The 12,824-nt window shown below is 40.8% G+C and overlaps 1 protein-coding gene and 1 long non-coding RNA gene across 2 annotated transcripts in view; both read right to left on the bottom strand.

Annotated features, from left to right (window-relative positions):
• Nucleotides 1–3,748: 3,748 nt before the first annotated feature.
• On the bottom strand, nucleotides 3,749–9,362 carry LOC138925421 (uncharacterized). Its single transcript, XR_011441546.1, has 2 exons — nucleotides 9,117–9,362; nucleotides 3,749–4,041 (listed from the first exon to the last, which is right to left on the bottom strand). It is a non-coding gene; the product is annotated as an uncharacterized lncRNA (long non-coding RNA).
• A 151-nt stretch (nucleotides 9,363–9,513) lies between these two features.
• ONECUT2 (one cut homeobox 2) overlaps nucleotides 9,514–12,824 on the bottom strand; it is a 43,098-nt gene continuing 39,787 nt past the window's right edge. The window contains exon 2 of the mRNA XM_001488892.6: nucleotides 9,514–11,555. Within this exon, the coding sequence (XP_001488942.3) occupies nucleotides 11,269–11,555 (287 nt within the window). The 3' untranslated portion in view covers nucleotides 9,514–11,268. The remainder of the gene's footprint in view (nucleotides 11,556–12,824) is intronic.

Genomic DNA, 12,824 nt, shown 5'->3' with positions numbered 1-12,824 from the left:
TCAAAACTTCTTAGATTACCTTTAGGACAGGCGTAACGTTGTTGGGCAGGAAAGGGTGAGTTCGAGTCACCTGTGCCTCTAGGGGGAAGAGCCACAATATGGCTGCACGGGGGATGTTTGGGGAATGGCCATCTACTTTTGCCTGAATCACTGGAAGAGTTGGTGAAGTTGTCCAGGAGAGTGGACAAAAAAGCCAGAGAATAATTATTGATATTGATCCCATTTGAGTTTCTCCTGGGAACCGACCTGACAATAAAATACTAGAAGAAACCAAGCACAGTCAAAGTGGCCATTCCCAAGCAGAGATCCAGGAGAGGCAGGAGCTGGATGAATTTGCATCTCCATATGCATGGCTAGTTAGGTCTGAGGTCGTGAACATAAAGCCAAAAGGACTCCTTTTAGCAGAAACTAAAAATGCAGAATTGAGATGTTTTTCAGTGCTTGTTTCCAAACCCCTCTTGGATATAGTGATAGAGCTGGGTTATGAGGATCCCAATTGTGGAATGTAAGTTGGCTAACTCAAACTTGGAATGACCTTTCTCATAAAATTTGAACTTGATTCAATCTGACTGATTCCAACAGATGGAAAGGTATTTTCGAGGTAAGACATCTCCCAATAAACCAATATTACCACTGTCTGAGGCTGAACTGTGTACATTTTCACAGTTTAATGTATACACAACTGTTCCACAACTGCTAACCAACGCTTGGCGCCCATGCATAAATAAAGTCCATTGAACCAAAGGGAAAGATCTAGTTCAAAATGAAAATGTTGCTATTAAGACCACAATGCATCACACTGCTAAACTTTTAGCCTCATGCATAAAATTATAGCACTGATTGGCAGCTGCTAATTATAATACTACACTGTTAACACAGAACAATTAATTGGTCAGACCAAGTAGCACAAATGTAGAAAATAATAGTTTTTTTCCAACAGAGCAAATGAACACAGATTGTTTCTTCAGCAAAATATGTAACTGTAAACTTTGGGTTCATTCTGCAACTTTCCCCAATCCAGAATAAATAAAATCCAAAGGGGAAAAAAAGAACATACATTTTTTTTAAGCGCACCTTTTCGTCTATTACAAAAGCACAACCTAAAACGTATAAAGCTTTTTTTTCTTTTTTCTTTTTTTAAATCACAGTTACCAAAAGAAAACAGTGAATAATTTATTACATACGCTATAATAACATTACTCTAAACACTATTATCTATGAGGTATATCTGAGAAAATTCGGTAAGGAATTGCGCGGTCTGCATTGCCAACATGCCCAGGTTCATATTAAAGCTTCGGAACCGTGAACTAGAAAAGGGAGAAGAACGGGGGAGGCGGAAAGAAGAGACACAGAGAAAGAACCTTTGGTATTAGTACAAATCTTGTTCTTTGCAGGTTGCTTTGCAAAGCACCACAGTACAATAAGCCCACCAATTTACTGTATGGAGGCCCAGTTGAAGCTGAGGTATTCACAGGAAGGATTAAAAAAAGCACAGAGAGGTCCAGACTGGCTAAATCGTTGCTTTGGTTCAAGCAAGGCACTCGTCCCGTGGTTATGTCACACTTTGCAAATGAAGCATGAGGCTGAGGGGGGATTGCTGAGGAGGGGTCTGCCATTTGGGGATGTTTTCTGTGTTCAGGCTGCCATCACTCTCTCTAGGTTCCCTCTTGTAGGGGGTTGGTGTTGGAAGGCTGGGGAAGATGATATTTGCTTATAGGGGAGCACTCTGCTGCTCATTGATCAGATCTTCTTTGTCGTGTCTCCCAGGTATCCTGAGAATTCTATTTCCAATAGGAATTTGAGAAGAAAACCAAAGCAATTCGCTGTTTGGAAGGAAGGCCTTACAAGTTTGCTTTGTAGAGGGGGAAGATGGAGCTTTGAGCATGTTTGGACAGGAGAGAACTTTCACATGTCAGTATGGCGCTTGGAAACTACAGAAAGGGGTAAGAGTGTTTCCTAAAGTCTGTTGGTCTGTCTTCTAAATTTCTGTACTAGCTACCCTCTGTTGATGCATGGAATGGATGAATTGATTGGTCTTTTCCCTTCTTAGCTTCTTTGTCTAAATGTTCTCTTAAAAAGCTCAGAGCTAACTACACTACAGGAAGTACAAAATACTAGCACTCAAGAAAGAACTACATGGACTAGAGGTGGATCTTTGCATATGTCTAAAACCTATTTGGTCAAAGCTGAGAATGACTCATTGGCTAATATACAAATCACTCTGAAGAATGGATTCTAACAGTCATTTAATCATTTAATGGAAATGAAAGAAACTTAAAGAAGATCAGTTAATTTCATGAGTAAGAAGGGAAAAGAGAAGCAAATTTAAGTAATCATTTCTCAAACTGGCATGTCTATTCCTCTGAAATTTTGGGGTCATCTTTCATTTACAATAACTAATCCTTTAGCATCTAATGATGTAAGGCTTAACCTTCTCTCATAAATACAGAGGTGGCCTAGAAACGAAATTTAAACACCTAGAGGTCAGAGTAAAAGGAAAAAGCTGAAGAGCTTAAATGTCACATGTGCAAACAGTGATCAAATTCCCTTTCTCTGATAAATACTGACTTAAAAATATCCATAATAATTCAACTCAACAGACCAAGAATGAGCTTTCTCTTCTCACTGAATCAAAAGCTTCTATATAGGGGCCGGCCCCGTGGCCGAGTGGTTAAGTTCGCGCGCTCCACTTCGGTGGCCCAGGGTTTTGCCGGTTCGAATCCTGGGTGCGGATGTGGCACCACTCATCAGGCCATGCTGAGGCGGCATCCCACATGCCACAACTAGATGGACCCACAACTAAAATATACAACTACGTACTGGGGGGCTTTGGGGAGAAAAAGGAAAAATAAAAAATCTCCAAAAGCTTCTCTCTATATAACACTTTGTAATGGGGAGGTTCAACAGTGATGACACTGGATCAGCATGTACTTCCAGGGCAAAATTCCCTCTAGGAGTCCTAATATTTCAAAGCTGGCCATCTTTATAGATGTGGCTTTGAGATTCTAATTAGACAGACACTGAAATGCCTGTGGCTATTTTTACAGAGTGAAAATGTTAAGTGATGAGCCCCAGGCTCTACTCGTTGCTAAAGGATTGCTGTCTTCCTCTTTGCCAATGAGGGGCCCATCTCATACAGAGGTAGCACTGAGCAATGGGGACAGCCCTGGAGGAGAGGCAGGAGCTTGTCTGGGCTTTGCCTATAGATGTTCAACCTGGAGAAACATTTCTCTCCTCCAGGCCTCGGGGGGCTGGACTAAGTGATTTCTAAGGTTGCTTCCAGCTCTGCTATTCAATGATTGAGTTTCTATGTCTAGTAATTGGAAATCTTTACTGTGACAGCTCCAAACCGGGGACAGAGGTTGTGGCTAGGACTGAAGGCCACTTCCAACCAGTCTTCTTCACCAATTTGGAAGTGGAATTTAAGGAATCCAATTACAGCAGCACCTGAACTTGCATCCTGGACATGTGGAGGGGACAGCGGACAAATGAGAGAAACACAGAAAATATCCCTTTTCAAATCAGCAGCCGCCATCGCATATATAATTATTTCTTTGGGGTATCTGAGCTGTGGCTGTACATACCATATGTCAGAGAGAATAGTTAAAATTATAAAAGAGCATAAGCAAAATGCAGACCGCACAGAGAAAGAAATCTTTGGTATCTTTGGTGTCATCAACACGATTAAAATTACAAATGGAAAAAGTCAGTGAGGTAGCCTTCTTTGGTTCTCACTAGAAATAGAAAGTTTTTCCTTTTTTTTCTTTTTTCTGCTTTTTTTTTTTCCTTTTTTGTTTTGTTGTTTTACACACACACAGAGTTCATTCTTGGAAGCAGCTAGTATAAGGGTTCCTCTCTTTTTGCTGTTACGATTTTTTTAAAATTTATTTTTCCAGTTTCTGTATAGAAGCCCCGAAATCCAGGCTGGTGAAGCGGGGTCTCGGCTTCCGTTTTCTGAATGCACAGGCTCGGGCTGAACAGTCATCGCTCGTCCACCAACTTTGCTCTGTTGTTCTGACAGCAAATGAACGGCAGTGCTCTCTGTTGTTTTAAATAAAAAATATAAACTATACAGCGCACCTTTCTCAGGTGCTGAATAAGTTAAATAAATAAGTTACAATAGGAAGGCTCTGAGGGCCCCAATAATTAAAAGGGGAAGTTCGCCTGGTACCTGGTGGGGTTGCGAACTTAAATTAAATAATTTAATCATTGTTATTAAGCTATTTTAAAAGTTAATTCAAGAAGGAAAAATACCTCAATTTTTGTTGTAACCTGTATTTCTTCCCTGTCTGTAACAGAATTTCACTGCTTTATAAAGCAAACTAAACTTCAAGAGAATTCTAAAAGGGATTTTGCATCTCTGATGCACCATTGGTCTAGATTTTGATAAATAAGCACAAGGAGCAAAGTCAAACTAAGGAAGAATGATTAAATAATTACCAAATCCTATACATTTGTGTGCTAGAAACTAATTTAAATAAATTAATTACATTAATGGTACTTAGCTTGTTGGGTCATAACCCAAAGAGACAAGGAAAAAAGTGTTTCTTTTGACTGTCTTCATTGTTTGATGGACAAAATGGATAACCTCTTTTGATAGTCTAAATGAAAATAAAGCAGGAAATTATAACCTCTTTCTCATGTTCCTCAAGGCCATTTAGATGTGACAAGCATGAAAGAAAAATCGCCACTTCCCCACTCTAGCTAGCGCAGCCCCCACAATACCACATCACCATTGTCTCAACCCTGGAAACCAGAGCCCACTTTTCCCCTATTACTTTGCGTTTTACTTTGCTATTTTCTTCCTTCTTTCTCTTTTTTTGTTTTCTGTATTTCCATTTTTTTTTTTTTTGGTCCTTTTTCAGGTCTTTGGATTTAGCTTTAGTTATGAGAGATCCAGAATAAAGCTATTCAACCGAAGTCATCAAGCATGTGTATCTTACACAGATGATTACATACCATCCACTTGGAAGTTGAGTTTATCTTGAATGTGCCCAAATGAAAGGAATTCCAAGTGTACACAATGAAGATGCTGGGATACTGTTTTTTTTCCTGCACTTTAGTTTTCAATGTTACAATAAATAATGAAAACAATGTACATTGCAGAAGTACCACATACATGTTAAATGATCACTTAAAATTTATTTATTGTAACAGATGACAGTATGTATGTATGGAGATGTTTGTGCACACGTGTCTGTGCTCAGTCTAGACACCCATGGGCCATGTGTGCTAAGGACATCTATGAGAATACATGTGAAAAGATGTATCTAAATCTGTATACATCCAAGCTGACCGACTGTATAAGGTTTAAGCAAATTTATCTACCCAGGTTGATGCTATGTGAAATCCTGCTGCTAAAGATGGAGCAGAGTGGAAGACTTCCACAGGATGAACAAACCTGTAGCAAAGTGTTTTTCCTATACACACTTTCTCCACTAAAAAGGTATTAGCTGGTTGATTACAGTCAACCAAACTCAAAAACCTATAAGGAAAGCTTGGGCTCTAGCTTTGACTTGCCTCGGACTGTCAAGAGTCATTTTGGTGTCTGAGAACAATAAGCATTTCTGGTCCCTGTGGGATTCATCCAATAGCCCATCAGCGTCAATTTTGTATCCACCTATGTGAGGCCCTATATTATTTTAATAATTGTTTTTGTATTTTATAACTTATTCTGAGACTTTCTGAAACAAATAAACAAACCTTCCTTTTCCCCTACCCTTGTAAAGAAACAAATCATGGGTAGAAAATAGGCATTGGGACATCCATGTTTAAAGTCAATGTCACTAACTTAGGAGAGTTATACATCAACCTCAGGTGCCCCTTCTTCCTTTAGTAAGGATTTTGTGGCCTTATTTGAAAACTAGAACCTCCTGTTGTTTTAGAGGTGATTTGGGCTTAGCTAAAGGTACAAAATTATTAAGCTATCCAGTCTTGCAGGTAAATACCAGAAAGTTGTAGGCACACCAGCTCTATCCCCTCTCACTCTTCCTGGTCAGGCTAACAGATCTGCACCACACAGTATCAGCAACAACAACAAAAAAATCCGCTCCAATCTGTTAGGAATCGTGACAGTTATCCTCACAGCACTTGAGGTCAACCTTGAACACAGGCATCATCTCATTTTCTCTACTTTTTAATATAATACATTATTCTTCAACAACATTGGAGCTCAGACAGTTCTTTTTATATTTTTTAAAATTCCTACTATATAACCTCGTGAAAAATCAGAGTTCACCGCAAAGGTATATTGTCACGACACTTTGGTAGTGGTAATCAGACACTTCTATAATTCCACCAGCATTTTCAAAAGTGGGAAGGTGTGCCCCCCTACCCAAGTGGTAGTGATATATATTTTTTTAAATATGCTCAACTTTAATTTATTAGCACAAATAGGTGGGCACCCAGTACAGATTAGGTAAAATGGTTGATCATCTAAAAGGTATTTATATTTGGCTGTGAAGTACACTGCTTGACTTACAAAAATGCACGTGTGTGTATATATTGGTATGTGTATATGTATCAGATTTACCTTCCTAATTTTGATTTGGTTTTAGCTGGCAATGAAAGTTAGCTTTTCCTAAGCCCACAACTGCCAAGACTCTGCGGGAAGAGAGACGCTGCAGAAGTGATGCCCTGATCTCTCCAGAGAAAGCGTCACGCTGGGTCCTTTGTGGCTCATTCTCACCTGTACCTTTAAGTGGTACAACCTACACGCTATTTTACATTTTGGAAAAGCCTTTACATATTGGGGTTGAGTTTTTATTGTTGTTGCTGTTTTCCTTTAAAAAAGAGATACATTGGCTCTTTTTAAAAAAATTTCCCAGAATGAAACAATTATATCCCCCATAACAAAATCACATGGAAAACAAAAGTAAAGCAAGCATATTTGCCTAAAGGAATAAAGAAAAGTATTTTTCCACTCAATAGCATTTGGATTTCTGTTGCCTCAAGAATGTGAATTTTGGTTGAGAACTGTCCCTTCACACTTTCATTGCTGATAGCTAAGGCATGCCTGGAATTCTTCTTGAATTGAGAAAATGGATCCTAAACTATAACCAAGTCCAAACAGTTTTCTATGAAATTATTAACTTAAAATAAGTTTTAACAATGCTTGAGGAAATTCACTGGGTCAAATTCCATTACCTTTCAACTTGAAGGGGTTTTTTTCTTTCATATTTTTAACAAGTTGAAATTCTGTGGGGCTTAAAATTTTGATACATAAATATATAGATACACATATGTATTTATACACGTATGTGAATCATCTTTTAAAAGGAAGCACTTCTCTCTGGTGTGACATTATCTTGTATGAGACATTTGTCAAAAGTCCTTGGAGGGAAGTTCTTGCAATTTTTACATTATGAGATCTTCCTCAAATCACCAGGAGCACTGAAGGCATATGTGACTACACCTGGTTTGGTCAGTGTTGAAATCTCAGGCCACAGAGGCAGCCTCTTTGGGTTTAGACAACTCCAGGGGATGCCAGAGACCCAAATGTCAAAGAACCACTAACCAAACCAAGAAGGTTTGGCTCCTTAATTCAATCTCAAGAAGAACAACCATTTCCATTGGCCACAAGTCACAAGGATTCATTTAGAAATACCCAAGCTGAAACTCATTTTTATCCACCCTTTTGGAGCATTTCCCTGCTGAAATATGCTCTTTTCTTGGTCATTTGACAAAGCAGACACGCAGAATGAGCAAGAGACAAAGGGACAAAGGGAAAAGTCAAGGAATATCCCCAGGTAGGATGAATTACAGAAGCCATAGAGAGTCACCTTCTTTCCCAGCTCCATGGCAGTTACCCTGCAAACAGAGACCCACATGGTGGGAGAAGGGAGGCAGCACAATGGACAACGGGACTCCCAGGGGCAAGACTCTCGGGTTCTCCCCAAACCCTGCTTTGCATTTTTTCACCAAGATTGAGAATCATCTCCCCACCCAGCACCACTGCCTCACCCCAGTGCCAGCTGTGGTTGCACACAGGCTTGTCTATACGAATTGGTAATTACAACCCTGAGGAAACCTAATCAACCCATTGCAACAGGACTTGGACTTCCGCTATGAGAAATCCCTCTGGTGGATCGACTTACTGAGGGGGATCTAGAATACCCTAATGGGACAGGGCAGCTCCTGGATAACAGATTTCTGGGCTGGCTTCATCTCCATAACTGGTGGGAATGGACTACTGAGCCTTCCCAGCAGTTACAGAAGATGAGCACCCCACTGCCACTGGCCCTGGTCCAGTTCTGTTCGGGGTCTGGTGGATGAACCTTACTCACCATCTTGATCATGGTTGAGGGATAGAATAGAGATGACTCCAAATACAAATAAAACTCATTTGCACCACAGATCCATTTATCAACAGGTTAAATGCTGAAATGCTTGAACTCGACTTTCAACCTTTCCCAGGAGTTTTCACAGAAATCTGAATACTCCAAATCATCCACAGCGGCAAATGAACTCTGGGATGGCATGATTAGAGATGAGCAAAATTCTGAACTGAATACTTAATAAACAAAGCACTTGACAAAAACAAGACATGAATTTGGATAGCAATAATTTTGGGTTATCACCAATGTCAAGTTGAATCTATATATGTATTCCTATATTATATATATATCTTTCTTTAGAAATGCAACTTTACAGCTGATTTTTAAAAAGCTAATAGAAAAGTAGAAACTGGCAATTATTTTTACATGTTTCCCCCACCCTCAAATGAAGCCCTGTTAGATGTAGCAATCACACGAAAATGAGGCTGTCCATTCCTCTATAAACTCTTTGGTTCTGTGGCTTGGGAGAGGATGTGTCACCAAGACCCCTGACCCTAACCCTCACTCCCCTTCCCTCCCCTGATGATGAGACTCTGAACAGAGAAGCAACCAAGTCTAAGGGATAAGCAAAGAACATTCAAGTGACAGTATTATTCCTCGCACTCTGCAAAGCAGAGAGAAGAGAATCATTCAGTATCCCAACATCTTAAACTTGGAGTCCATGGAATCCTTTGAAAGATTCCATGTTAGGGTAGAAAGCCATAAAACAAAATTAAAGGGAAACAATAAAATCAAATAAATGACCCTTTCCTTTTGTTGCTCAGAAACAAAATTGATTACCTTTACACAGATCAATGGCGCTATTAGTATTTTAGCCAGGCAAGAGGAGATAACGAACTGAAACAAGAGGTGTGAGAAATCCTCATCTTTGGTATTGTAGCTGTTGAGGTTTCTGTTGCTCTGTTCCGTGTTCTTTTGAAAACTGCATAGGCACAAATTAAAGACAATCTTCAACTTTAAGATTACCGCGTGAGTTGTCAAATGAAGCAGCCGCCACTGAGGCTTTTCCTTATTTCTATTCTTGTCTCAACCCTTTCTTTAGAATCTGCTTCCAAAAAATGTCCCAAGAGGTCTGTTTGAACACAGTGTGTCTCGCTGTTTTTTTTTTTTTTTTCTGGCGTGCTTCCTTCTTGTTGGTGGTGATTTTCATTGACTTACGTATTTCGTTATTTATTCATTTTAATGGGACGGTTTTGTTTGTTGCAGAAGTAGGTGCAGAAAAAGTTTCTTTGGTTTCGATTAAGTAATTCATAAAAAAGTCAGTCTCAAGTGTCCGTAAAGAATCACTGCAGTGTTTGGCTTGCTTTGAACATCCCCATGGTGCCCACCTGGGGCCATTCACTGGTAAATATGCACATCGTGACCTTTGCAATCTCCCAGAGTCCTGTGGGCACTCTTCCGCTTGCTGTGGGAAGGTGACAGCCAGGAACCAGAGCTGACGTGGCAAAGCCACTCCCTGGGTGGCTTGGCTAACGTCCTTGGTGTAGCCAGTCTGCTCTGCCTGATGGAGAGCCGAATGCAAGAGCTGAATGCCATTTGGAGTTGCAGAGGTTTTCTGATTTCTAAAAGTAATCACAGTATTTTTAGGCTAGAAAATGGCAAGTAAGAAATGTCTTTGGTTTGCAGTATTCTGCTTCTTTGGTGTGCTGTGTTTTCTCCAGATTTATTCAGCTGTTTTTCTAGGATCATTCAACAATGGAAGAGACTTAGGACTAGATGACAGTCATGAGTAACATGTATGGTGGTTTGAATTATTCATTTTTTTCTTGCTAGAAAACACTGAAAAGATCCCTACCAATGGGATGGATGAGGGAACAACTTAAATCTGAAACAGTGAAAATGAATTATGTGGTGGTAAGAATGCACAATAGGAGGAACCAGGTGACTAGTAACCAAGAAAGATACATTAGTGATGTAAAAAAATGTAGATCTTTTAAAATGCTGCATTTGCTCCATGTACCGTAACAGTTAAATTGGCCTCCTGAGTGTGCGTCTGCATTATGTACAAACAGAATTTGTAGCAAACTGCAAAATGTGCTTGAAGCCATATTCCCAACGATTCCCTAATGACTTCACAATCGGCGTCTTGAAAATCCAGATGTGATGAATCCAGAACCTTCCTGACTTCTCTCTTTATCTTTGTTGTGCTTGATACTTTGAGCTCAAGTGCACTGATTTGTTTTTTTGATGGATCCAAGACCACGTGAGATTTCCAGGAGGTAAGGGAAAGAAAACTGTAAACTGGATCAACTGAAAGCTTTCTAAACCATTCAATGAAAAGATGCCTGAGTTGGAAAAACAGGTCCTTGGATTTTTATTTTTTTTGACTTCCATATTTAAAACTTGTGCTCAATAATTATCATTCTGATGTTTTTTATGTTATGGCTGTGAACTTTGTGTACTGTGGTATGATGAGGCTAAGCACTTGGAAAGCAAATGAGGTCATTCTTGTTGCTAGATTCTTCCCTCATTGCAGCATCTTGGGAACCCAAACTCAGAGTTCTTACATGGGCCAAATTCCCACTGTTACTTGTGGAAATCTGACTGCAAGAAGCTGACGGGACCCAAAGCAGGACTGTTAACCTTTTAAGCAATCCTGAGCTTGGTTGCCACCACACTGAAATTAATTTGCTCCAGGAAGTCCCCCATTTGGGTTTCTGGGATGCTTAGCATGCTCAGAGGACAATGACTGGTTCAAAGAGATTAATTTTCAGCTTGCACTTGGACTCCATAGCCATTAAAACAAACAAACAAAAGAACACCTGGCCTATGATTACAGCTAGAATAGAAGTTTCTTTTCAAGAGAATTGTGCTTTCAAATCACCAGTGAAGGGCCCCAGCTAAGAATCTGGTGTCTTTTTCCTTTGTGTTTTCTTTTGGTATCTGTGGTCCTCGCTTGGAGGTGACTTGTGCCAAACTGAGAGTCCTTCCATCACGCTTTGGTACAAGTGCTCGAGGTGGACGAGGAGCCCCCTGTGCTCAGGTCGTCTTGCCACTTCTCCAGGCTTCGACGCCGGGCGTTCATGAAGAAGTTGCTGACAGTCGTGAGCTCCAGGCCCAGCTGCTGGGAAATGGTGATCTGCATCTCTTTGGACGGACGTTTGTTCTCCTTGAAGATGGCGAAGAGTGTTCGGCGTTGGAGGTCGGTGAACACCAGGCGGGATTTCTTCTGGGAATTGTTCCTGTCTTTGTTAGGTTCTTGCTCTTTGCGTTTGCACGCTTGAAGGGAAAGAAAGAGAAGAAGGAGAGATTCAGTATGAGAGTGAGAACTGGCCTGAGAAGGTGATCCATTGAAAACATTGACAAAGTCGTACAAGGGGATGTAAACCGTTAAACTTTATTGTGCAAATTGCCCAGCTGTCAATAACCACCCTTCTCGGTTCATCTCTGGTGATGGAAGGCATCAGTTAGTCGGGGAAGGGAGAAAGGAGGGAACAGCAGGGCTGTTTTACACAGTCTGGTTTTGAACCAATTGGGGTTGCTTTCTCTTTCAACCCCCACCCCCCCACACCCTTAAAATTCTTGATCTCTGAAATCAGGCGCTGTGAAGGGAGTGAGGACTCCAGGTGCCCAGGGGAAGCCTGGCTCAGCAGCTCCCCTTCATACGCATGCTCTAGAACTGTTTACGGCTGAGCTGAAATTACATTCGGGAGTCAAAACTTAAAAGTGCCTAATTTTTCAAAACCAAAGCTTCTACTCATATGACTCAAGAAATTGTTAACAGAATGAAATTAGAAGTGACAGAATGATGGTATCATCCTGACCCAAAGCCCCTTCTTCCAGACTTTTGAAAAATTAAAAAAAAAACAAAACAACACAGGGAGGGAAAGATAGGAAAATATTGGTTTAGCCACCTCTAATTTGGCTAAGTGTGAGGTGAAGCCAGTACCAGAAGACCAGAGCTGAGCGCAGTGGAAGAACCCAAAGTTACAATGTCAGGACCCCTTAGATATGTCAACAGTACATGCAGAGTCTCTGACTTAGTAGATGTGTATCCACACCTGCATTGACATATACAGCCAGGACATTAATTTATGTGTCACTACCTCTGCCTTACCCTTCAAGTTCCCAGAAGGCAGGTGTCAGGTCTGTGTCATATTCCCGACTGGCTCTTTTTGGAGCCACGGACATAAATGAATGCTTGGGATACCGATGACAAGTGGTGTCTTGGCTCTTTTAGGGAATCTGTACACTTCATAGACAGATTTGGTCTGAGAAAAGTGACTCGTAAGGGTTAAATAATACAGGGCCCACAAATCACGAATTTAAACATGAGAACACGTGTTAAAATCACTGGAAAGAAATAGCTCCCGCAGGGTTGTGGTGCAGCTTCAACAGGGTTAATCCCGGAGCAGGAAGGAGGGAGCAGGGGCCGGCTTCACACACTCTTCCGGAAGCAAATCCCACTGGACATTCTGGCCCAGGTTGTGAATCTCTTCCTATTTGGACTGATGTTACCCCAAGCCTGGCAGTTCGGGGTGCTGCCTG

This window comes from Equus caballus, chromosome 8 (genome assembly GCF_041296265.1).
Source record: "Equus caballus isolate H_3958 breed thoroughbred chromosome 8, TB-T2T, whole genome shotgun sequence".
Lineage (NCBI taxonomy): Eukaryota > Metazoa > Chordata > Mammalia > Perissodactyla > Equidae > Equus > Equus caballus.
The sequence above is the reverse complement of the archived record's forward strand: the minus strand, read 5'-3'. Positions and strand labels throughout refer to the sequence as shown.